Source organism: Magallana gigas, chromosome 6, assembly GCF_963853765.1.
Source record: "Magallana gigas chromosome 6, xbMagGiga1.1, whole genome shotgun sequence".
Taxonomy (NCBI): domain Eukaryota; kingdom Metazoa; phylum Mollusca; class Bivalvia; order Ostreida; family Ostreidae; genus Magallana; species Magallana gigas.
Genome location: NC_088858.1, coordinates 16,530,417 through 16,557,312, shown reverse-complemented (window position 1 = coordinate 16,557,312; position 26,896 = coordinate 16,530,417). Strand labels below are relative to the sequence as shown.

General features: G+C 34.2%; 1 protein-coding gene across 5 annotated transcripts; it reads right to left on the bottom strand.

Moving 5' to 3' along the window:
* Nucleotides 1–254: 254 nt before the first annotated feature.
* On the bottom strand, nucleotides 255–26,329 carry LOC105333366 (bone morphogenetic protein 2). 5 transcript variants are annotated; one of them, XM_020069356.3, is made up of 3 exons: nucleotides 26,205–26,329; nucleotides 2,006–2,344; nucleotides 255–1,464 (listed from the first exon to the last, which is right to left on the bottom strand). In XM_020069356.3, exons 1-3 carry the CDS (start codon nucleotides 26,242–26,244, stop codon nucleotides 536–538), a joined length of 1,308 nt encoding a protein of 435 aa, XP_019924915.2. In that variant the 5' UTR covers nucleotides 26,245–26,329; the 3' UTR covers nucleotides 255–535. The 5 variants fall into 5 exon arrangements, with proteins under 5 accessions (XP_019924915.2, XP_065943830.1, XP_011434597.1 ...); XM_066087758.1 differs by lacking the exon at nucleotides 26,205–26,329 and adding an exon at nucleotides 7,148–7,265; XM_011436295.4 differs by lacking the exon at nucleotides 26,205–26,329 and adding an exon at nucleotides 6,174–6,303.
* Between the last annotated feature and the right edge of the window lie 567 nt (nucleotides 26,330–26,896).

The following is a 26,896-nucleotide window of genomic DNA, read 5'->3' as shown; positions in this document are numbered from 1 at the left end:
AAAACAATCTATAACCTTTAGCCTGTCTACCAGTCTTCTTATATAAGCGTTAAATTAAAGCTAAATATATAAACCCGTCCTTTTTTGTGGAGAACCAGAACTTTTCTTGATAAGAGAGGTTATTGAAATTTTCCCATTAACCTTCTGTGCACTGACAGCTTTTCAAACGAGCTGATTATCATCTATTTCATTTTTTTTCTTGCCTAGTGTCTTTTTAAAAGTGTTTGACAGAAATAAAACACAGCAAGAGTATATGGTTGTTTCTTATTTTTAGTTTTTAACCATATAAGTACAGTAATACAAAAAAAAGAGAACTTAAATAACTTTTTTTCAAAATCATAACAATTAGTTTTAATTTTATGCAAAAAATGATAAAATTCATGATATGATTGTCAATGAACGGGAAACTGATGAGCAACATGAAGCTTCCGAACACACACCTGGAACACACGTGACACACATGTTCATCCATTTTCGCAAATAAATAATATCACAACAATTATAACAATAACAAGTTATTGGGTCAATACGAAGGCTACCGGCAACCACAGCCTTCTACTACCATGTCTTGATAAACTTTCAGCACCACCGCGCCGTGTTCGTCAGTATATAACAAGGACAAAGAACTGAGTTCTGTGGGTACACAGCAGGGCTTTGGGGCTGCCCTAGGGTCAATGGAGTTCACTAAGTCTTGGACTATTGCGTGATTGGTCACATTCATGTGGTCATCGTACGGCCAATGACACGAACCATCGCAATAATACGCATTATAACCGGGTGGCGCGAATATCCAATCGTTCCAACCCACGGCTTTGAAGTCTACATTTAATTCCTTCCTACGACACTGGTTGTTATACTTTTTCCTCTTAGTTTTATTTTTTCTATTTTTCTTCCTATTTTTCCTTCGCTTATTTTTGTTTTTTCTATTTTTCTTATTCTTTTTCACTTTTTTATCACTAGTTGCTCGCTTAGTCCGTGACCCACGGTTATCATCCGTAAAGGTCACCAATAGAGGTCTCTCATGCCACGCTTCCTCAACACTCTCAACGTCACGTCGTAAACGTACGTGTTTCACTGAGTCTGTGGACGGTTTGTTTTTAAATGACAACACACGGACTTTTAATCCATGATTTAATGTTGGATTCTTTTTCCATTTTAATACTGCTGGATGAATGTCAAAAGATTCCCAAGATGAATTCTTCCCTCCCACGTGACGAACATCCAGCAGCCTCGTTATGGCTTCAGAATTCGCGGTTTCCGGTTGGAGAACCTCGTGAATTTCTATTTTATGTCTGAACTGTTTCCTGTTCCCAACTGGATTTGTTTCATTGTTTTGATCAACAAAGAGTCTTAGCTCAGCACCAGTTAAAGATTCCTCGACGGGGATGGACGACACATTGAAGTAGAAATGGGCACAGTTCTGATCACCGCATCCCGCCATACTGATGACGTCAGTATTCAATTCTGTCAAAATAAAATATTAAATTTATAAGTGTTTTGTCTTGGATGTTTTAATTTATGGTAAAGTTCAAAGCAAATTGAAGAAATATGGCATTTGTAGAATTCCCCTCTTACACGCATTCATATCTGATTTAAACATATTTCAATGTTATTTAGAATTTACATTTGAAACTAAATCCAATTGTCCTTGTAATGAAGATTGAGACAGACTTTTGAATATTCCATTTGAATTTCAAAAATAACTAAGAAAACCATATTTGTGTATTATATGCATAAATCATTTATTTCTTTCAACTTTTTATAGAAATATGTAAATCAGGTTAAAAATACTTATTCAATTATAAATGGCAAAATATCTTGACCTGTTTTGTAAGGCTTTTTCATATATATAAATGGATTCTCTTGTCAATTCCTTGATTATGAATTTATACTCTTTAATATAATAAACCAAATAATTTACATCTTTGGCTAGGAATGCCGCGAATTCGTGAAATGTCATAGTTGGCATAATTGATGATATCTAGATTCGAAATTTCTTTATTACCTTTATGGAGAAAACTTCTAACTGTATTGGCGGATCCCGCCCCGCGTCTTCTGACATTGACGCTCTCTCCCAGAGAATCCGGGTCTTCACTATGTTTTTCATACAGATCTAATAAATACTGTGGAATAAAAATGTCTTTTTTGGGCTTTGGTCGCTCCTTCAATCCAAAGAGATGCAAGAAAGTTTTCTCAAAAGCCTGGATGATCTCTCGTCGGCGATTTTCGTCGTAATGGGAGGGAAAAGCGGATTCTAGGAGGGTAGGGGGAGTAGTCCCGGCCAGCCCGATGCACGCTAGCAGCAATATAAAACCACGTCGACTGAATTTCATTGTGAAAATGCCTGTAAAAGAAAAGAAACGCCATTATAGAATATGCCGGAATGAAAAATCAAATCCAAACTTTCCATTCCCGTAATCTCCCCAAACGGAATCCGGTCAACTTTTATTTTCTAAAATACACATGTAGATACATTGATTAAACAAAAATTTAAAAACCTGTTCAAATACATGTTTCATAAACAAAGCTTTGCGTCACTGTGTCTTTATTGACTTATTTACTTTTTTATCGATGAATGGAGATTTTCTTTTGTTGTCAGTGCCTTGTTTCAATAGGGTGATCCCATCAGAATTTGAGCTATGTGATGGACCGGGGTATGTATTTATAAAAGCTCGGTGATTCACGTTGTGTTGGTGGGTGGACGAAGTGAGACCAGTCAATAATCTGCTCGGAATTAGCTGCAGAATTTGTTTTATGACGCGCTGGAGATATCGGATTAACAAAACAATCACTTCAAACGCCTAGAAGTATCTAGTTTTACTCTCTAATCAACGGTGTATCTTAATGGGGAGTGCTCTGTATACATTTCTCCTCTATTTCAATTTTAAACGTGTCCAACGCAAGCTTTTAATTAATTGGTGGTGTTTTATTTATATATATATATTTTTTAATTACTCTTTTCTATCATCCAGTAGAGATTGTCAATAATAAAGAAAAAAAAGTAAATCTATACAACTCATTTAATAAATCTAGAAGGTTGGTAACCTTTTCGCGAACCGAAAATATAGGAGGAAAAGGATGAGAAAATAATCGTGATATTCCTGTGAAGAAAATGAGATAAGAGGAAGAAAACAAATGAGAAAGTGCTTTTTAGATCCATGTTGGTAAAAGGGGACATGAATGAAGGCAAAGCGATCAAACAAAAACTGTGTGTTGTTTAAATTAGGCGGGGCGTTCGAAAGAGTTATAAAGCGCTCTCCTCGACTAATCTTCGCTGACGATGTGATAAAAGAAAGATCAACTAATCTTAGTGTAGAGCTCTTTGCTTTATCAAGCAGAAACTAAGAGGAGGCAGGGTACATCCTCGTTAATAGGAAAGTATTTCATTGCTCGCGAGAATCCATCCAGAATTCTGTTCCTAATGTACAATTACCCCCAAGTAAATTCCAGGGCTTCGTCGGGGGATTGTTCAAAGTGTGGAAAGATCATTGTGTTAAACACTGGTAAAGAATGCATGTACACACAAAGATATTGTAAATGCTTAGGTATGGAACAGCGAGAACGATGTCGGTATTGGAGGGTGGGTAAAAGATAGAGTGACGGAAACTTGAGACCGGTTTGTACTCGGGGTCGAATCTCGGGGGTTACCGCTTCAACTGTCGTCACGCGACGTTCAAAAGCGCGCATCAATAAACTGCTACTTCTGGAATGCTTGCGAATATTTGATTTCAGAGATTCGTTTCTGTATTCTAAACAATCTATCAAATTCTTCAGTTATTGTTAAAGCCTAAATACACGAAAAAGAGACTGTAGGTGGATATTTGCACGTCTCATGGGCATTTAGGAAATTGGGTGTAAAAGCAGGAGTCTCGTGGTTTTTCATTAATGTGAAAAAAAGGTTGATGTCGCTTAAATGAGTTTTTGTTATATGTTAGATAGTATCAGAGGGACTTTAGGTAGCTTAGTGGATTAAACATTGCCCTGTCTTTATCTAGCCGCTTTCACTGTTACAATAGCTAATGCCAACCAACGGTGCTATGCTGGAATCGGTGCTTTTGTGAGGGAAGGCCTCTCTGTTAGATAATACCCAAAGACCCGCCACCGGTTCTTTCTTTCTTCCCATTTTTTTTACTCTCAAAATGACAGGCGTTTTGCTGTCGGCATTTTTTAATTCATTAATATCATTCTACGTTCAACCAGGTTTTTTACTCTACTTAAACAGCAGATGGAGCTAAGAAGACAGATTGTGTCACTTGTGTGTAGCATGATTGATAACTCTTGTATCGAGCAGGGGATTCATTTCATCCTCTCAATCAAGGCCATATTTTTCAATATTGTCATCACAACAAAAGAACCCCCTCCCCCTCAGTTTCTGGTTTCCTCAAGTTGAGAGGAACTTTTGAACCACCCTGTACCACCAGAAGCTGCCGCATTTGTTTGATTTTTTGGCAGTCTGTCTGCTGTAGAACAATTTACTCCTTTACTCGACTTCTCCAAGTTAAAACTTGTGTGCAATTTTTAATTTAAATAAATTGATCTTATAAAGTCGTGTTTTTTCCGCAATGGATAATGTTTAAATTGTGTTTGAATTGAAAACAGTTATTTAAACCATCGTGTGTCAATAAAACGGCTGATCGAGGTCTCAAAAGTCAACGAAAGATTTTCTTAACAGTATTGTGTTATTGAAAAATCGAATGTTGATTTAACACTGTTTAAAGCTTTTGTAAACCCAACAGGTGTTTTATATTTGAATTTACAGATTGGAATAATTCCTAGCGCCATTTTTCAACAATTTGTTTGCCTTTTTCCCCCCTGAATAGAAGATTTCATTTTTGAACATGATGATTTCTCAACCATAATACACAAGCCCAGGGCAGAAACCGATTAAGACTGTACAGAGTGATTTTACAAATCGTTTTATCACAGGCATACAGCACTGTACACGAGGCCACTTAGTTTTCGCGTTTTGATGACCGCGACCATTCATTGTGGCGATAGTAAGGGTTGTATCATTGGCCCTCGGGACCCAAAACAGATCTAATTTTAATTAGTGCGTTTGACAACGTTCTAATATGGTAATTGATGTCTATCATAGGTAAACATGTTGAATGACAGCACAATATTTGTGCTGAAAACCACTACCCCCGGGATATTTTCCCTTTAGTCCCGCTACTTACACTTATAGAGAGCTTCGTTCCTTCACGGGCGTCCATCAGTTTGTTAATTCCCCTATTTAATGTCATAGCACATTCTTCTATAAATTCCAAATATACAGAAAGTAAATAATCCCGTGTGTATAGAGAGAGGTTGTTTTCCCAACTGCTTGTCCAAGTCAGTAAATCCCGAATCTAAATTTGTTCCTCAACGAAAATAGCTCTGATTGCTCGCACATTCTCAACCGGATAAGGTTTAAATAACCGTATTAATAAATCATGTTTATCGAAGAACAGGTGGTTTAGACTGAGAAGAGAAATACGTGTGCATTAATAAGTTGCCGTCGCTTTTAAAACATCCACCACTGCCTTTAAACTTTTCTGGTAAAGTATCAACAGTCTATAGAGTTCATTACTAGTTCCGGTCAAAATGATAATCGTTTACTTTAATGAGAACCCGTTTCACGTATAATCCCTTAATGTCAATTTCTATAATATGTCTAAGAATGTAGAGTGTGTTCTCATATATATTAGAAAGCATGAATACTAATGAGGGGGCGGGTCGCGCACGCGTTTAAGCGTCTGTCAATTATCGAGTACCGTGTATTTTTATTTATTGCTTTTCGTACGGAGAAACCACAAATATTGCCCACCGGTATACATGATATTCGTAAAAAAGGGCCAATGAAATTAAATTAAAAGTACACCGTTTATTTTTTTCATTGTGAGAAGAAAAAAATGTTAGATGTACGATGAAAACACGCCAATTTTAAAGACCGATATGTTTAACGGTACAGACTTTCGAATGAAAAATATGCTTAAATCGGATTGATACAGGATGGAATATTTTTATAAAATGTCTTTAAAACGATTTGGTTTTTTTTATAAAATTAATACTTCGAATTATTATTTCTAACTTAACCATATTATGGCCAATGAAACAAAATAATGCATACTTTTATCTTAAATGCATTAAAAATAAAGCTAAATAATAAATTTTCCTTGCAATTAAAGACATACCTTGTAATAATTTGAGTACATCGTTTAAAATGTCAAACGGAATAAGGAGTTTTCTGAGGAAAAAATTGGAATCAAGATACCTCTGTTTGGTCGACACGCGCGAAGGCTACTATCAATTAACAGTTTACTCGTACTACCAATCTAAATTAAATTAGATCAATTGGTTTATACAAACAAATTAATTAAAAGAGTTATCCAATCAGAACCCGACCCGGGGAACCTATTTTTTCGGACGGCCCTTGTTTGTGTAAGAAGCGCGTGGCATACTATGGCCATATAATAGGGCTTTAAAGTCGGTCCTTTAGAAGAACTAATTGCCGCCAATTAGTACAGTTAGAAATAAAAAATACTCCTACAATGGACATTTAATTACTTGTGTTTAAAGCATGCAATATGTTTAAAAATTCACAATGTCTTTTAATCAAATTTATATTAAATACACATCTGCGAGAATATTGGTACTGTAATTAATTAAAGGGGATTTCCAAAAAAAAAAAGTACCAGTCTTGCATAAGTGCATTGAAATATTTGAAAAACTCGCGCATAGATGTTTTAAATTCTTCCTTTCGCTATTTATATTTACCTGCGTATACACTATCGTAAAAAATTATGTCAAAGACTGAAGAGCATATTAAAGCAGAAATTTTACAAATATCTAGCTAACGAGGAGCACACTTGAAAGCCTACTCTCTGTTTGCAATAAAATTTAATTGTTTCTTGTTAACTTTCTAAAAGAGGCCCAGACGTAACTACCGGCAATTTTCAGAATCAGATTTTTTCCTTAAAATTGAGCCTCTGACGTTTTTTAGAATGGGCGAGAATTCCTAACACTGTCGGGGAATTATTTGAGTTCAATTATTTAGGCGGTTAAATTTAGTTATTATTATCATTATATATTTTTTCTTTGAGTAGTAGAAAATGGAAGACCCAAAATATTTAAAACGATCAAGAGAAAACGAAAAATTAAAGCTTACCATTTTGATTAATAGTTAAAGATAATCCAAAAAGGTGTAGAATATCCTTTGAACAATGGGTATAACATCTGGCGGAAGGTCTATTCATTAAATTTTGTTCGAATGTTTAGAAAAAAGAGACTACTTTGCGTTACAGGTGTATTTCAGAGAGTGGCGTTGCGTCTAGGTGGTCACGTTTGATTTCACAGAGAGGAAAAGAGATAGAAATCGAACAGATGTGTCCTGAAGGTATATATCAGTAGTGTACATTTCCAATTAAATTCTATTACTAAATTCTATTACACACCAGATTTTACAGTCGTAAAAATATCCTCTTTTATCGGCGGGAAGAATTTTTTTTATGCCTTGGTGACAAATTGAAAATTTGTTGTTTAATTACCTGGACACGAAAGCGGGTATGTTTGACAGATATGATTGGAATTTGTCATGAAGATCATTCTAAAAAACCCCCAGGCTGTAAACATGTATATTTTGTTAAGGTTGGAGGTACAACTTCAACTCAAACAAAGTTCTGTAATTTAACACAAGGATGTAACTAAGATATGCAAAAGAATTCTCTGAAGATTTTCTGAAACTTATGGTACACTCCAAAATAATGAATATTCAACATCAAATTCTCTTCTTTTTTTCTTAAAATATCATTACCATTCAATTGATTCCCGGAACACGATATTGCTGAAATCTTTATGAATAAAAACATGTTCTTCAAAGTTTCTTAGCAAAAGTATTCGACGCCTGACCCCTCTTCTAATCTAAATCCTTGACATTTAAAAAAGCTCTTAGAACTGTTCATCTCGCCTTCACCTTAAAATAATAAAAAAGGAATGCTGAAGACTGTAGACATAAAAAAACATAAAGATCATCTCTTTAATTCTTAACAATTATTCATTATCATACCAAAACAGACCAAAAAACACACCAAAAACTCGTGGCTCGTTCTCAGAAAGAATCGTCTTAAAGCACGACATGAAAAATATTGAACCCGGAAAACGAATTGCTGCATGTGAATAGAATTAGTCAAAACATGCGATAATTAAACAACAACGCTTCCAACACGTGGTTTGATTTGATCTCCATTCATCATTTCAAATGTTCAGTTACACATGTAATATAACAAAATAATCGATCGATCATAGCTTTCTGTCATTTAATTTGCATGATATACAGACTCTTTGATGTAATATTTTGGGAAGATCAGAACAAGGAGAGAGAGAGAGAGAGAGAGAGAGAGAGAGAGAGAGAGAGAGAGAGAGAGAGAGAGAGAGAGAGTTGGTTACATAACACAACTTCTGCAATTAACTCAAAATCTAAATTCTAACATTTTGTTCGATACAATATCCTGCAAGTTAAACACATTGGTTTAAAATGATAATTTACTACCAACATTGTTATAATTATCAGAAGTCAATGCCTCTAAGTGAAATTTAGTGTATCGATGACTTAAAGTTCACAGGAGAAAAGTGCAATATTAGCGTTAATCTATAATGAGAACAAGATGTAATTAGATCTATAGAGCCCACCTATGGGTGTAAAACAGTCACAAAACACCGGAAACCGACCCTTAGGAAATAGGTATTGGTACACTGTATGCTACATTCATATGTACGTCAATCCTTAGTAGACAGGTTAAGGTACATCGTGGGAGACACACAGACAGACAGACAGAGACACACAGGTAGATTAAGAGAGATTCATAAATTATGCAAAAGAATAATTATGTTAAGAATTTACAACATAATAACACTAAATTATTGTTATAGGAGGATAAAGCATAATTATTGATAAAATCAAAATGACAGTGTTGATTTTTAAAGATTTCCTATCTTATCCAAAATCTCATCACGTTTTCCCAATCCAGGAAATTCTCACTAAGCCTCGTTCGATTTCCTACAATATACTGATGGAGAACATGTAGTTACTAAAGGTTGTTTCTGTTCAACAGCGCTTTACATTGTTATGACGTTTAGTTGAAAGACTTTCTACCAAAAAATCACCATTTTTTAAACTTAAAAGGCGGGTCGATTTTAATAATGGACAGGAAACATCAAGTAGAAGGGGAGATGACTCTCATTGAAAATGCAGGTAACAATTTATACCATAATTTAAAAATCCTACATCTGGATTTACAAGATGCACACTTTTTCAGGATATTGCTGTTTTAATACTCTTTTTTTATTTTGAATAATCGTGCAAAATATTGATTTTGGACGGTAATCCATCTGTATGTACAAATAAATGGATAAATACAGATGTAGATTCATGTACCAGGCTTGGCGAGAAAATGTTATAATTAGTAATTTAATAATAATAATGTTTTTAATTTTTGGTTTCTACTTCCTTTTCATTTCTTATATTAGTGCTAAAAGTAAGAAAATATCATTCAATATATTGCGATACAATTAGGCTGTTTAAATAGTTATAAAGTTTTTCTAATAGTATCTCTGAAAAATGCTTTTTTGCTTATAAGAATGTGATTTGATACAAGCATGCTGTATGTAAATCCGTTGCAACTACATCTTTTTAATTGTGTACATGTACAACCATAATCTTTGTCCTGACTTATTATATAAGAATATAGTGTACATACTCTGTCCCGAGTTTTTGCTTCCACCACTTTTCGCTAGATATTTCGATAATAATAAATACCTTTGTGCTTAAACTACGTTCATCCACAAATATGAAAAATGTCCAGATTATCTGTTTTGAAACGCCCCCTCTACCGCTTCAGGTTTCAATACACATCCCAAAATAGAAAGTCTATGGGGATTTTGCATTGCAACAGCCATAACTAAGCCCGGATGATAACGTTGAAAAAGTGTGCGAGGTGTCCCGAGTACTTCCGAATGGAGAAAAGATGTAAACATTTCCCATTAAAATCTCCGTAAGAAAATTGTTTTCGTTTATGTAAACTTTTATGAGTTAAAAGAGATAATTTGTCACTGAAGATATCTTGGATAGTTTCCATTTCGTGGATTTTAATTGTACTTCTTTCACAGGTATGCGTATTTTTATTAAAAAATCATCAAAAAGTGATGGAAGTAATAACTTGGGACAGACTTTAGTTAAGTAAAATATAGTTTTCCAAATCGATCTTGAAATGATGATTAAATTTACATAACTGCTCATGATCACCGTTTACATGCACTGAAGTGCAAGATGGACTCACTTATAGCATATTCTCTTGTAAATAACATACTGACCACAATGCAGAACCCCCCCCCCCCCCCCCAACAGGTACAAGCATACACCCACGTGCCGTTCTTTCTATTCAACCATATCTTGACATAGAGTTTTCAAATTACAGTCATCTAATTAAATGGCATGCAGTAGGGAAGTATTTAAGAAGCGACACATTAACTATTTCAGATATCATTTGAATACAAAACAGATATATTCTCCCTACAATTCGATCAACTTAACATGATTAATGGAACGAAATTGTAATGAATTTTATCTAGAGTGCAAATTTCAGCTCCACTTTTTATTATTTGTCTCTGAAATTCAATCCTTTATATAATCATCAGTTTAAAAAGTTCAAGTTAAGAAACAGAACGTACGTAAAAATTAGAAAGATATCTTTATATAACTTTTATGTTAAAAAGTAGTATTATATACACCGAATTCGAACCCCCCCCCCCCCCCCCCCCAAAACAAACACCGTCGTTATTGTTATCGTAAGAAAGAGCTTTTTTAATTAGCAAATTATGAAACATTAAAGTTATTAACAATTATCATTAATTTCATTAAGGCATTGAAAAAGAGCATCTCTATTGTATACGTCATAATCTTTGCCAAAACAAATGGGATATAAATGGAATGTGCCAACTTATCTCAAGAATTCTAAATTAGGAATGAAATCATTTCGTGTCCAAAATTGAAATGAGGACTTTATCAACCTTCTTCAAATTGAAGTCAAGGTCTTTTAACCTTACTGCAAAAAAAACAGAAGAAACTTTATCAAATTAATGAAATTCGTTTCCGAATTTTGTGCGAAATCAGATAACACAGACACCCATCTTTCAAGTTTGATAACATTTATTGTGAGAGAAAATCTTCAAGTTCCCTCCGCATATCCCAACACACAGTTATATACGTAGTCGGAATTCTCCTCCCAAAGAGATGACTGATCGAAGGAAGAGAAAGCAGGGACAGAGACCTATGACTATAAGATCCAAGGTCAAACGTAACACACAACAGTCCAAAGATCATGACGCATTCATTCTTTTGAAACCCGTTAATATACAGAATTACAGAGTAGATCAGGAATACAAATCTTGTTAGAATAAGTTATTATTTTTCTACAATTGAAGAATTTAGATGAATAAAACTGAATTGATTTACGTGATTGAAGGCAAACTGCACCAAAAGAAATGAGACATACCTATCGGAAAAACGTGTAATTGAATATTTTATCGGAAGGAAACAAATTTGCCTCGCTTTGACATCCTATTTAGCACGATATCTACTTATCCTTCACAACTCGTGATGAGAAATCCCCTGAACTGTGTAGAGGGAGAATTTGTGTACTCAATGTTTTTATTCTTTCGAATTAGTTGTAATTTCTGAACCAGAAAAACAAGCCCAGTTTAAAATCACTGTGCAGTTTGCTGTTGTATGAAACGAAGGAGTGCTCTGATAATCAATTAGAATGTGGGGGGAATAACTTAGCCTATATCATCCCTCTTAGATTCTATTGTCATGAAATCATTTTTAGATTGAAATTCAGTAAACAACGTTTGTGACGAATAGAAAAAAAGTATACTGTTCAAAACATATGGGTATTAAACATATCTTTATACGAAAGTTAATTTCAAAGCATAATTTCATTTTGTTTTGTCATGATTGGATTCAAAATAAGCATTGGTACGTCAAATGGATTTCAAACTGCTAAAATTTATTCAAGTTTGGACTTGCATAATCCAAAGTAATTTAAAATGGCACCACATATAGTATATACGAAATATATGAAATAAATTCTGTGATATAAACGATGTAAAGTCATTTCTAATATTTCCTAAAAGGTCGTCAATTTTCAATTAAATTTAGAAGAAATCATACTGTAACTCAGAGGCTGTTTAAAAATGACCCGTTGTCATCTTATATACATTTAAACATTGTGTCACCTGAAACAATTAGTTATCTCTATAACACCATGTGTTCACTGTCTCTACGCATTCCTGGTGTACATATATCTACGTATATTACAACAGAGTTCATCAAGAACACAGTATCAACGCATTTCTAAATGGTAGGCTTCCTCTCGGTGTCAAAGGTATCGAAACTATCCGAAGAAACCCATGTCTGGTGGGATACTTTATAGAAATATCTCAGCATGAACCAGTAAAACAATGTCACAAGAAACCTTACTACTTTAACTTTGTGGTTCTAACGCACCAAAGTTGCTATCTCTGCATACATGTGCATTTATTCTAACTATCTCTTTAAGTTATCAAATTTCGGGGCTTCCTTTCTTCTAATAACTGTAAGGCACAAGCCAATTAGATTGCATAAAAATTCTAGAGGTATTTACTGAAAGGCATGATACAAGCTCGTGCTATTAATGCTGCATGAAATTTTCATCGTAAAACCGTGAACGTGCTTCGAACATTAGAGTACTTTGATTCTTCATTGATGAAATGAACTATCAATCGTGAATCTTACTTCATATCAAATTCGACCTTTAGTAGGTAATTTTGATTACTAGGGAATCTGTTGTGTATTTATATATTTTTGCAAAAAGGTCTAATTGGTTTTATAATGGTTTTTTAATCTACATGATAATATATGAAATGCACACCGCGAATTCTTCATTCTTTGAATAGACTTCCTGTTTAATACTTCCATTGATTGATAACATATTTGTTTATCTATTTCTTTAAATTTACAATCTAAGTATCCCCCCCCCCCCCCAAAAAAAAATAATTTAAGAATCGATGTTCCTGTTTTGTCCAAAGCCGAAGGCATGTCTACTTTAAAAGCAGTATAAACCCAGGTAAGCTAAGTGGGGCGCTAGACCACTGATTAGTACAAATACAGTACTAAATAAGTTGTAACTACTTCACCACAGTATATGGCCTCTGTCGTGACAAATTACACTGACACAGGAAGCTCCTGACAAGAAACAAAAAGATAGGAATGGGAGGCCATATCGTTCAGGTGTTGTTGATTGATGCTTACATAGGTTCGAGTTCCGAACCCTTCCTATTTACAACCCCAGGTGGTTTTCTTAATCCATTCCCCTATTACATTAAAGATAGATTATTGAGCAATGGCAAGTTTAGTTCGGATCTAGCCTTATAATGTCCGCCCGTGTGCGTTGGCAAGGTGCGTTATTTTGTACATTTTGCATACTGATTGGGATTGGTCAGTCTTCAGAAATGTATATGTTTACATTGCAGCTCTAAAATAACTTCTCAAGAAAACATCTGTTACGATTTTTCTCCATAAGATCATTCACGCAGCAACTTGGCTTTCGCAAAGGAATGCAGTGTCATCCAAGTGTCTTATTTATAAACCGTTATACAAACGAGAGAAGAAATTCTCATTTTTTATATAGATATATATTTGGCACAACCACACTGGAAGAGCGCTTAAGTGATTATGAATATCTATAGATAATTCTCAATGTAAATTCCCTTCAAGATAAAACAGACTTTTGACCATGAGAATTATACGTAATCAAGTAGTCTCGAATCGCTTTTTGGGTCACACACCTGGCCAACCCTTCATCGTTTAATAAACAGTCAAATATTCAGTGACACTTTTGTTTAAGTCTCACTTCACACCTGATATAATTGGCGTGAACTAGGACCCAATGGACACCTCATTAATAACAAACAAAACCGCCGGAAGAGTGCAGGAAATCCTCAGCAAGCAAACGAAATGGATGTAACTCCGTCTTTTGAACAGCTGGCAACAGGTCACTACCAGCATGTTGTGTGTCACCTTTGAATAAAGATTTAAGGTGTATTACATCGGTCCAAACATTGTTTAAAGGAGTTAATACCGCTTTTAACGCGATCGTCTCATTTTTCAGTCACCCACACGTTGCTGTACAAATTTTGCGTAGTCTGTATAACTAGCAAAATTTCACTTTGGAGCTCTCCTAAAACGAGTGTTCGAATCAAATTTCTTGATGAAGATATTGGACTTCTCTATTATAAATTGTACAATTTCACACTAAAAAAAAAAAAATCAAAACAACAAAATATTTAGGGATAAGTACAAACCGTTGATAAGAGAAAGAAGACCTATCTAAAAATTAGAGTGGATTCTACATACCAATAATCAATTTTTTATATCAGTTTATAAAAAGTCGAGATCCTAGTTGCTGTTGAATTATATATATTGCTTCTTTTTTATGTAAATGTGGAATGGAATACCATCACGTAGGAGTTCAAAAGCATGCGCTCTTCAGGAGACAAGAGACACCTTTATTTCCGAGAAATTAAGTTTACTTTTACGTTTGATCTTTTATTAACTTTGTATTGTTTTTTCCTCGAAAATTTGAGAGGTTTCAACAAGGTGATCATATTTTGAATATTACTCTTATCTACATTGATATCTATAAGTGCTAAGTCAAATCTTGATATAGTATAGAGAGGATACAGGGTCACTGCCATTTTATACTATTTTTCTTCATCTCAATGAAGATCATGTTGAATCAAACATCAATAAAAAAATGTTACCCGTGCAAATATTTATATTTTTGTAGGATTAGTGAATTCAATTTAGCAGGCACGTAGAAAGTTATAGGACTAGTACTATAACATGTATTGGCCATTTATGTCTCTTAAACTTCGAATGACAAAAAAGCTTTACAAAAGAAAAGTACATATAAATAATATGAAGACTTAGTATTTGGCAATATTAACAGTGCTCTTCAGATAGAAAAAATAAGGACAATAACAATAATGTGTCTTGAAATGTGAGTTTGTTTCTTCATAAGTTTTGGGGGATTTTTTTGTTTTGTTTCGTTTGTTTGGTTGGTTTGGTTTTTTTTTATATAACCTTTATTGTGTGAAAAAATTAGGTGGGGATCCAAACTAGGTGGAGATCCAAACTGTACATAAGGATCTCTACTCCATACACTAAATAAACTGATTATCAATTCAAATATAATGGTAAAAAGATGACATATTATTAAAAGTTTGCAAGTAATATTGAAAAACAAATCCTGGTAAAACCGCGTGTTTATATATATATTCTTGTCACAAGATGAAAAAAGTCTAATTTTAAAACCAAAATCTTTCCGAGAAAAGTTACATTGTAAATATCATTGATTTTGTATCGAATGACAGATGTCATGTTCAGTACCACCAAACATCAAGTTTTAGTAATTTTTGCCAAACAATGTGTTTATATGAATACCAATAGGATAAAACACTTTTTTGAAGATTAATTCCGCGAAAATCCATGACACCGCCTTAGAGTACATTATGTTATGAATTCACCGAATTTGAGCACAAAAAAGGTAATTTTTTTTAATCTTTTAATAAAAATGGAAATATTCATATTCATAATCTCTGGTATGTACGTTCAAACAATAGTATTGTCAATGAAAGAAGCGTATGCACTAGACGTCAGTCCAAGCATCGTAATCAGAGGCGAAAGGCACGGTATTAATGGTGACTAATTTTGTAGTATTTACAAATGAACTTCAAGCATGAAAGTCTTGAATAGATTCTAAGTTTGGGCGCCAACTCGAAAGTTTGTGGTTCAAGGTCTTTGAATATTCATTACTCGTTTGTAGATGTTTTGTAGTGCCTTTCAGAGTCTTCCGGATGATGAAAAGGGAAGAAATAGAAACGGTAAACACAAACACTAATAAAATAAACAAATAGACCATGTATACAATGATTAAAAGCAGGCAAAGAAACACACAGACTTGAAACCCTTCATTCAGCACATTAAAAATAACACTTCAAGAGAAAGTCCAAAATGAATATACATGTATTTTATTACGGTATTATTATTTTCATTAAGATTTTTACAATGTAAAATATAATTCGACTCACATATTTTATCCAAAATTGCCTATTTTTTCGTCTATTTGACACATGCTTCTTATCCATTACTTTATCTATCATAATCAAGCAATTTTTTGCTGATTTGAGCTGTTGGGGAACTATTTCAAGGTGTAGTGAGCAACCTTAAGCAATTTGCTCGAACCATCAATTTGGCTCATTAAGCGACAAACAAAATTCAGCAAGATGGTTTTCACGAAGAGTCAGATAGGTATTTCGAATGAGGTTACAATGACAAAACAGCAACAGCAGTCGTAGAGTAGATACTAGAGTAGTATATCAAAAGTTTTAATTCAAAACCCTTTTGGGGTAACGGCGTAGTTGTCTAAGACTGCTTTGTGTCCTGGTTTCCGACAAATCTTCACGAATATACAAAATTTAGGTAGGAGGAGACCGTTTTCATGTACTTTTGGGTGATGTTTCTTAAAAATGGCTATTTTTCTTTTTAGAAAAGTGGCTAATTAGAAAAGAAGTTATTCAGTTAACATCGAGGGGGGGGGGGGGGGGGGGGAGAGAAGATGGTCTTCTGCTGCAACGGCTGAAGGAAGAATGTAGAATACGTTATTGGAAATTCGACAGTGATGATTCTCATCGCCACCTGTAATGTCGAAATGAAAACGTCTGAACAGGACATTAAACAACAATTCAGCCAAAAATATTTGGTAATCAATTTGTATATTTTAGAGTGATTTCTTACACCTTTTTACATAGAAGTAAATTTTTTTGATACACACCTGTATGCAAGTATATTGAAATAAGGATTTGCTAGTAAAACTCTTATAAAAATAATCAATTTATTCCTCGGGTGCATGTGACCTTTCTCTTTCAAGATTTAGTACAGATTTGCAAAAGCCAGACCGATTTATTTTCCATTTTCCGACGAATGTGCATTTCCTGTAAATGATAAATTGTGACAGTATTATCTTGTTCTTCATTAAAAATGTCTTTGATGCCATTCGAAGAAGGAAAACACATTGAAGAAGTTAAATGGATGCTCCCTTCTTTCTTTAAACACGAGCTTTACAAAAGAGAAACACCTTAACACCTGTAGTGGAGAGAGCACGTGTTCGGGGAAGGTTTTATCTACTTACCGGCAAAACTCGCAAGCTTTTACCTTTTTACATAATCACACTGTTACTGACTACAATGTAATTACAATTCTATTGTGATAAAGTATATTTGGGTTGCTATGATATGTATATTAAGCGCTGATTATACGTTGATTCGTAATCCTTGCTGTCCGACGCTTGCATTCCAACATTGATAGATGGCGCAAATATCTCCCGAGCACACCTGTTTTTCTTCATTATTTACTTCTATACTTTAACCTGCTTTTAAAACATCATGAAAACTTTCGTAGCATCTAATATCTTGCTATTTTTCACACATCGATCATGCTATTTGAATTATTATGATGAGATGTAGGCGCGATACTATCAGTAGCTGACAAGCGTGGTCTTTTGTTCAGCTTAGTTTACGCTTTTTATTAGACATTTCTCTATTTGATATTAGCATCTTAATAACAGTCTAGGACAATATAATCGGTGTGTCTTCCCGACCGCCTTACTAATTTGAATACACACAAAATTAATTAAAATTGTCAAACTATGTTCACACTTATTTTTTCGTAATTTATCTCAATTTACACATTGATAAAGTGAAAGATAGCACAAGTATAGAGCAGGCAGGATCCCAAAACAAGAATTAGAAAGACCAAATAACGGAAAATTATGAATGAAATATGAAATATTCCAATCAATATCTCAATTACGCACGGCGTACAGGTGCAGAGAGGCAAGGATCATGTCAGAAATGCTGCAATGCTAGGCGTGTTTTTGATCAGCGAGACAGCTGCGATGATGCGATGTGTAGCAGATTAACGTAGATTACCAGCGCCAGATTATTGTACATCAACATTTATCTGTTTTATGTTCACCGCGCAACCAAAACATCCATGCTTTCTTTGTCGCTTTAAAAAATAATTTCATTCATCACAGCATGCGCCCATGTTAATGTGACGTAAATATATCATGTACCAACAATAGTAATAAATTCCATGAAAATTGCAAGAATCGGTTTCATCTTACTTTTGGCTGATGCTAGTTCCATGCGCAGGTGCGCTGCAATTTACAGAGAGCGGGGAACTGTGTAAATATCGCTGCAAATATCGCAAGTGACAAACATGAAACACAGGAATAGCGAATCTGTTTCAAACAGATAAGACATATACACTTAGCATTGCTGACCCCAACCGTGACCTTGTCAGTTGTTTTAAGGATGAAACAAGACCACGATAAAACCTCCAGACAATTCATACAGAACACAACGAAAAGATACATAAAAACGTTTACTGAACCACCAATGAGCAAACATCAAAACGTATAAAATAACTCTGCGGTTTTAAGTTTCCAATGGGAAATGGCGTTCGTTGTTCCGGTGTAAGCCCCGTCAAAGTGTAAACATTTAGTTTTCTCCATAAATCACGCACCATTACACTGCTAATTGATTAGGCTTGTCTTACAAACAAATGACATGAAATAAGGTCATCAATTAATACCAAACCGATCTGATGTTCTGTTTTAACCACATAGACTAGCCCTTATTCGACTGAGTCAATGGTCTTTCCATGCTGGTGGGTTATATCGTAATGGACGTCAAATGTTCGCGGGGGCGTTGGGTCCACTACGTGACTGGTCATAACTGTCAGGAAATTCTTACGCCACCTATGCTGAGAAGTAGTCAATAACCATTAATATCAGAGACTGGACAGAAGTCTAGAAATATGATGGGTTTGTTGTTGTTTTATAATGTATAAGGGTTAATTCGATGTTTACCTCCATAATGATATTTCACTTATAACTAGGGAAAGAAACCAGGTTTACCGACTTATTTTGGCTGAAATTTTGTGCGGAAGGACAAGGTTTTGAATCCTGTACGCAACAAACAAATTTTATAGACGCATGCAGTCACTTAACTTGTTCCTTCTCAAACTGAAATTTGAAAGGGGGTGGGGGTATGAGACTTTTTCGGTGATGACAAGATAAAGAACAGATGTACATGCTGCCCAATGGCCTCAAGTGTAAACGTTTCGCCACTTATTCAAAGCCTATCACAGAAAGGACCGACCTTTTGGTAAACCCATTGTATTTCCCAACGAAGACGACATGGAATCAACCAAATGATTATTCTCTTATTGCATGCAATTATGCTGTGTTACATGATACTAGATTTAAAAAAATAGTAACAAAACAATTAGTGCTAAAATAATCCGAAGCTTCTAGTTGCAATATATCACAATAGTAAATATTTTCTTATTTTAATTTTGATTGCAATCTATTTAAAGTAACTATTTTAAGTAATGCTTCAACTTGTAAATTAATTATAATTGTATTGCATAAATGTAACGAGCTTAAAACGTCGTGTAAAAACAAAACTTTACCTTTCTATTCATCCAAGTTCTTTTATTTATTTATTTTTTTACTTTTCCTGTTTTAATTGTATCTAATCAGCTTGCAAATTCACCAAATAAAGGGGTTTTATAAACTTTTTTTGGTTCGTTGGCGGACGCCACGTCCTTTATGTCTGGAATTCTTTATTTTGTCACCAAGTTCACAATTTGCTAGACTATAAGAGAGAAAAAAAGAACTCGTAACACATTTTATCCTGAACCTGGTATCAAAATTAATTGTTTGTCATGGTTTTTAGCTTCATTTATCATTAATAAAGAAATCTGTCTTCTTTGTTTACGAAGATATTTTTATAGAGTATACTTTTGATGTACATGTATAAGCGTTAAGAGAACTTTAAAAATGGTAAGTCAATGAAATGGGGATTCAGAATAAATTGTTGTACAATTCGATTAAACTACGTTAAAATTTCTTGCTAGATACATGTCAGCCTATGCGAACATAAAATTATGTAATAAAAGTGCCATCTTGAAAATTGTGGATTATAATATGTCTCTTTGAAATATTCTGACAAAAGATAATATCAATTAAGCATAGATTAAAATTGATACTCTCTTACTGAAAAATATATGAAAATACCTTATAACTCTAGTAACAGTTTTGTTAGAAATATTTTTTATTGAAAGACGAATGTCCCTTTGATCTATATACCGTGACTTTTACTTATACATGTATTTGTAAAAAAAAAATATCGTTTTTGTGTTGTTCTATCAGTTACCAGTTAATGTTTATAACTGAAGATTAAGGAGTTAGTTTCCTGGAGAGAGAGAGAGAGCACGATTAATTTATTTCGATTTATTTTCAGGTAATTACACAATATGATATTTTATTTCAGATGCAAAAAAGCAAGGTATGACATCTATTTAAACTTTTTATAGAAAACTTTTGTGGACATGTCATAAGATTCCAATTACATCACGGTATATCAGTATACGTTAATTTCATGACTCAACAAATAGGAATAACACTTCTTATATATATAATGGGTCTCTTCTTGTTTGTTGAACGTCCTTTCGAGGAGGAAAATTAGTTCACAAGGAAAGATTGGTTACTAAATATTCCTAGTTTTGTAGCGCAAAGATGATGACCTTTTGATTGCGAAGGCAACCTTTAGTGTATGTAACTATGACAACTGTTTTGAGATCAGTTGTGATCTTTCATAGTCGATTTTTTTTCATTTAATGAATATAAGAATTATTTTAGGGATATTAAAACGTTTCTAATGTGAACCACCTGTGCACAACGCTTGTAATAGTTAATCAGTGAAGAAATATATATTTTTATTATACTTTAATGTTAAATACTGAAATTTGATTGGTTTAGACGCAGTTTATAATCCGTTCTATTACCCTCTGCGTTACCAAAACACTTGGCAATGGGTAACACTGTATAAATAGAGCCTGTTTGGGAGGGTACAATGTAACTGTTGAAATTGACACCCCGAGAAAACCATTGTCAACCGACGCGAAGCGGAGGTTGACAATGGTTTTCGGGGGGTCTCAATTTCAACAGTTACCCTCCCAAACAGGCACTATTTATTTTATTATACTGAATGTCTTGATTTTATAGAAAATTTTACTGCTTTTATATAGAGATGAAGTGAATTCTATGGCGAACCGTACGCGCATAATTTACGCACATGTAACAATTCATTGTGTTACCCGTTGCCAAGTGTGTTGCTAACGCTGAGGGTAATAGAACGGATTACCAACTGCGTCTAAACCAATCAGATTTCAGTATTTAACATAAAAGTATCATAAAACGAACTGTTAAATGTGCATACGGTTCGCCGTAGAATTCAAGTCATATTCCTAAAGAAGTCAATTTGAAAAATTAAAAAGACATTCAGTATAATGAAATAAATAGTGCCTGTTTAGGAGGGTCGCGTCGGTTGACAATTAATGGTTTTCGAGGGATGGTGTCAATTTCAACTCTTACCATCCCAAACAAGGACTTTTTATATAATATACTACCTACAAGTACTCGCGGGTACTCTGCAAAATTGGAACTTACGGAAAGGTTTTTAAAGCTGCTTGGTCCGATTTTTTAGTTATTACAGTATCAATTTTTTTTTCTATACAAACCATTTATCTTAGAAAGTTAATGACTTTCTCCTATTTACATCAGCAGAATCAGTCTCCTTTCAAAGTTAGAAATATTCAAAGTAAATAAAAATAATTTCTTTTTGGGCAAACGAAAAAACAAACCAAAATGCAACACGGGGATATTTAGAAAAGGAAACCGTTTGGTTTCGTCCCCCGAATAATTGGGGTTATTCAACCCCCATGCTATGCATCGATTGTAAAGAAAGCAAACTTCAGAAATATTAGCGAACAAAACATACACATGTTTATTTGTAATTTGTCTGATCATTTCGACCTTTATTTAAAGCGATGTCAAAGTCGGAATACAACCATACCCGTCTCGTCGTCAGGGGTGAACTTTAACATGAGGCGAAATAACGCGGTACCCCTTTTATGTCGTTTGTTTTGTTAGCAAATTTTGTACGTATTTTTCTTCATTGAAATTTGGCTTGGGAAAACTACTGCAATGTCTATTATTATACATATACTTAGCATAACTATCGTTTAAAAGCGTGCATAAAATTTGATATAAAATCGGACCAAGCAGCTTTAAAATATGAAGAAGAAAGTAAGAAATTGAATTTAACTCGCTGAAAAATGAGTTCCATGAATAATGTAATATCTGGATGTCAAACATCAGAAGGGGATTTTTTTGTTTTCTGCCTTTCTATTATTAACATATATCCTGTCGTTGTAGCACTAAGATAAATGGAAAGGTTTAGTATCGTGATGCTGATTAACAAACTTCTTTAATTTTGAATGATTATGTTATCGCACTTTGAAAGCGAGCTGTAGAAAAATGACGGTTTTGGTCACTTCAACCAAAAAAGTTGCAGTGGAGTAATTGGAATTCGTTTGATACATTAAGAAATGTCTTAAAATGTCGAAAGGCAATTTACCTTTTTGAACTTGAAAGGAATTTTGTTATTCTTTAAATATGAAAAAATCATGTCTTGAATATTGATACAATATAAACATGTTTTATTACTTTAGAAGAATTTTACATCACTGTTACTTCCGAGAAATCTATTATTTTCGCGATTTCAAAGAATAACCTGTACCAGATATAAATATGAAAATGTAAATTTCCTTAAATATTTTGCCACACACGCCTCCTAAACCACGCAAATTTCCAATCTTTTATACAATTTTCGAAATTGCTGTGCAAGTTCATGATTACCGCAAATTAAACATAGTTCTTATCGAATAAAACCGTCGTACGTCGTTGTTTTCGTGGGCCAGATTTTGTGCCTTGTGTCGCTTTGCGCCAAATTTTTCAGAATAATGAGATCTCTCGGAGTATACTAAGTTCTATTCACAAATCTAAAAACATGCGTAAATTTTAGCTAAAAGGTGTATAAAAACGTATCAGTGTAAATAAGTAAATCGGTCTGTGCACTCCACAGAAAAATAGACCATATTTCAGAAACAATGAACCAAGAACTAACAAGAGGAAGCGAATTCCTCAGAACTGCTTTAAATTTATATCAATTTAAATCAGGAATGCATTGTGGTGTGTATACGTAGTTGGGATAATAAGTTCAAGCTAGCCTTAAACAAAACAAGTCGCAAACCATACACAGAGGAGTTTCCTTGTAACCAACCGTGGAATTTCTTCACCCCTTGCCCCCACTACAGCTGATGGAGCAGTTCCCACTCGGTGTATTTCCCTTTCTAACGGGGAAGGATGGGAAACATCATTGAGATGCAGATCCAGATGGGAATCTTTACACCTTTTTAACACATTACTACAGATAGAGCACGGACATGGCTCATTGCTTTCCCTTTCTTTTATCTTCTCGTGTTTTATCATTCTCCTTAATCTGTTTAAGATATTGACTACGCGGATAGAATAATCACATCCACCAAGAATCGGTGAGTACATTTAATTTTCAGCTGAAGATCGAGTCGAGGGCAGAGAAAGGTTTCCCCCTCATTTATCCTCATTTTTTCGGAAAATTTTGTTTGATGCAGGAATGCCTGAGGACATTTTAAAACAAACTCACACTAAAATAACATTTTGGCGGGAAACCACCTGTATGCTAGGTTTGCCAACAGCACGTGTGGTAATATTTTGACATCTTTTAGCCATCCGGATCGAATCATACGATTAAACTGCTCCAAGAAGTCAATTTTATAGCAGCCCATCTGGGATTTAAGTAAACAATTTTGTTTTCTAAACCGATGTGCAGGTGGTTTTTGTGCATTTCTCTTTGCACGCGATATTGAACATTATAAACATTTCACGAGGAATGACGAAACGAAGGCACGTTTTTCCTTAGATCTTCTGTTCACCCAGAGTATCTGCGGCTTGTTACAGGGTCGCTCAAAATAAATGTCATTATCCAGATCACATTTCGCAGGTGTTTTATAGACATAACGAAAACGAAAGTTTATTGACCAAACTTTGCCAGAAAAAAATTCTTTATTTCCACATTCTTCTCTTAAAATCGAGAGAGAGGATTCCTCGAACATTGCAAGGTACCTGGTAATATAAATAAATTTAAGTTTCTGGTTCTTTTAAATTCCAATTGATATGGATGGACATCTACGATTAACAGCATTCAATGATAATGCAACATATGTATATATAAGCTTAATTTCTCAAGGTTAAATTAAAGAAATTTTGTTAAAATTTCGTAAAATTTATAGTTTTTTTTAAAGATTATTTTCCGAACATACATGTATATAGGGCATGGCTTCTTTGCCACGCTGTTTGATTTCAGAATCATTCCAAAATGTAGCATCACAGCGATTCAAACCAAGGTTTGGTGCAAAAAGCCTTTAATAGAGGCAAGCATCACATTAAATAGGTAGTTCCGGTGCTGTCAAATTTGAAATTTAAATTATTTATTTATTTAAGGTTTTATTTTTAGTAAACGAGCAATTATTCATAGTTTCATATCAATTACAAATAGCAATCAGTAAAAAACGATTTTTTTAAAACTTAGATGTCACTGCAATAAAAGAGATGACGTTCTATCTAGAAGAGATAATTGATATTACAGATTTTTGGTACACTGGAATGGTAATGATATGTTTAACTGACAATCATTAACAATTACGCACATAGCTTATAAAATTCCATATTATATGAAATGAGATCATCCCTCGTGGATGTTCTAAAATAGAGAAAAAAGGTCGGATAATAAAGAAAATTGGCACCCTCCATTCTGTGACAAATACTAATGACTTTGGACAGAATGCTCTTTGTATAAAACGCCTCCTAGGTGCACGTCACTGTCGTATTCTAAAATTCTATCTTTTCAGATGTTTGACCCCTTTGCTAATAAAATATTATTGCAATGTTTGATAACGTTGGCGTCGATAGAACTCTAAGATTAATTGTCTTAATTAATTTTCTTTGTTTTTTATTTACTTATTTTATTTCCTAATAGAGAAAAGTCAGTATGAGTTTTAAGGTCATGTCATAAGATGATTTATATGATTCGAATAGTTACTAGCATGATGGGAAATTTCTGATTTAATTGGCTTTAGTTTCTCTACGTGTGATATGGTCCTGCACACTTTCAACAAATCCACTGAATAAAACTTATTTTCAGTACGATTTAGAAATATTTTTTTTATAAAAACTATTGTCTGTTGTGCAATTGACTTTCATTGCAACGATGCATCTAATTTTTTTCGATGTCAAAACACCTTGGACGGTATTTTTTGAATATATTCAGCATGTACATGTACAAATACCCACGCTTGTGTAGCGCACTGAACTACATTGATAAAACTTGAACATTTAATAACACAATATAAAAGTCCTCTGCAGAATACAATTCACCTCATACATAAAGTGTAAACAACGTGAAACAAATTGTTTTCTTAAAAGAACACATGGAAACCAATATAGCTGCCCTTGAATGTACATTTTACGAAGCTGTACCTAGAGTTTTCTCGTTTCATGCATTTTCAGCATTTGACATCCGATTAATTTCGGTAACATTTACCAGACATAAACTGAGACTTAAGCGGCCTTTCGCCACGTGCGCATGCTTATCATTTGGTTCAAAGCCAAACAACCATCTGTCAGAAGGCTTGTTTCTTGATATGTTTAATGATGAAACCAAGGGGGCTTTTGTTTGTTGCTTCAAACATGTTACTCGTCATTAAAATCGTAATTAAGGATATCGAGTATGTTAATAGGTCTCATAAAATCCAAAACAGCGAAGAGGCTCGTGTCCGCGGGAACCGTTTCGCAGGATGCTACTGTTTAGCGTTCGGTTGAATTGTGAGAAACATTATGTGGAAGAAGGCATACCACGCGGAGAAGGTCGAACTCTCTGATTCTGTGCTTCATTCGATTAAATCGGATTATCATTTCATTGCAGATTAAACTATCTGGTTGAAATATCAGGCTGTTTGGTTTTATCTAGGATGTTTAATTAATAGTTTCATTCATAAATACTCGTATCCATTCAGTAAAAATAACAAAATATTTGTGAAACAGTTGTAATAGAGAACTTACTTTGATTCGGTGGCTTGCATGTTCGAATCCTCTGGGGCATACAACAGGTGCAACCATCTATAACTCTTGAAATCACATGAAATTGTCTCTGTGTACTCCTAGTGAGAGAAATCACTCCAATTCAGCATGTCGAACACAGCTTGTGTATCCGTACTATGTCACTTCCTTGTCATAGCTCATTATATCAAATGCCCTCCACTACAGATATATTTATACTGGATTGCAAGCGATACACCAAAGCCGACAGAACCCCGAGATTCCTCTCATACTGATAGCATAACTCATTTTTACCTTTGTAAGCTGTACATGGCTACCCTCTTTTGTATGTTACTTTGATCAAGAGGATAAAAGAGACTGATAAATGTTTTTGAAAAGTTCTTTTAAAACTATCCAATCCACCCAACAACTTTTATCTTGTTAACTATAGGCATTAGATATGGATGCTTAATTTTCATTGTTTTTGAAAACAACTTTAAGCTCTATTTGGTACATTCTTATACTATTTCTAAAAGAAATACTCTTTTAATGGTTTGTAACATGTGGAAAAGGGTCGCTATAAACGAAATTGTTACACATTTGTTGTGGTATAAGCAGCTGATCTAGCGGTAGTAAACATACGGTTTACGAGGAAGGTTTGACAAGTGGCGGGTTTATCATCTCATTTAATCCCGCTGTGCGCGTGCGCTGATCTT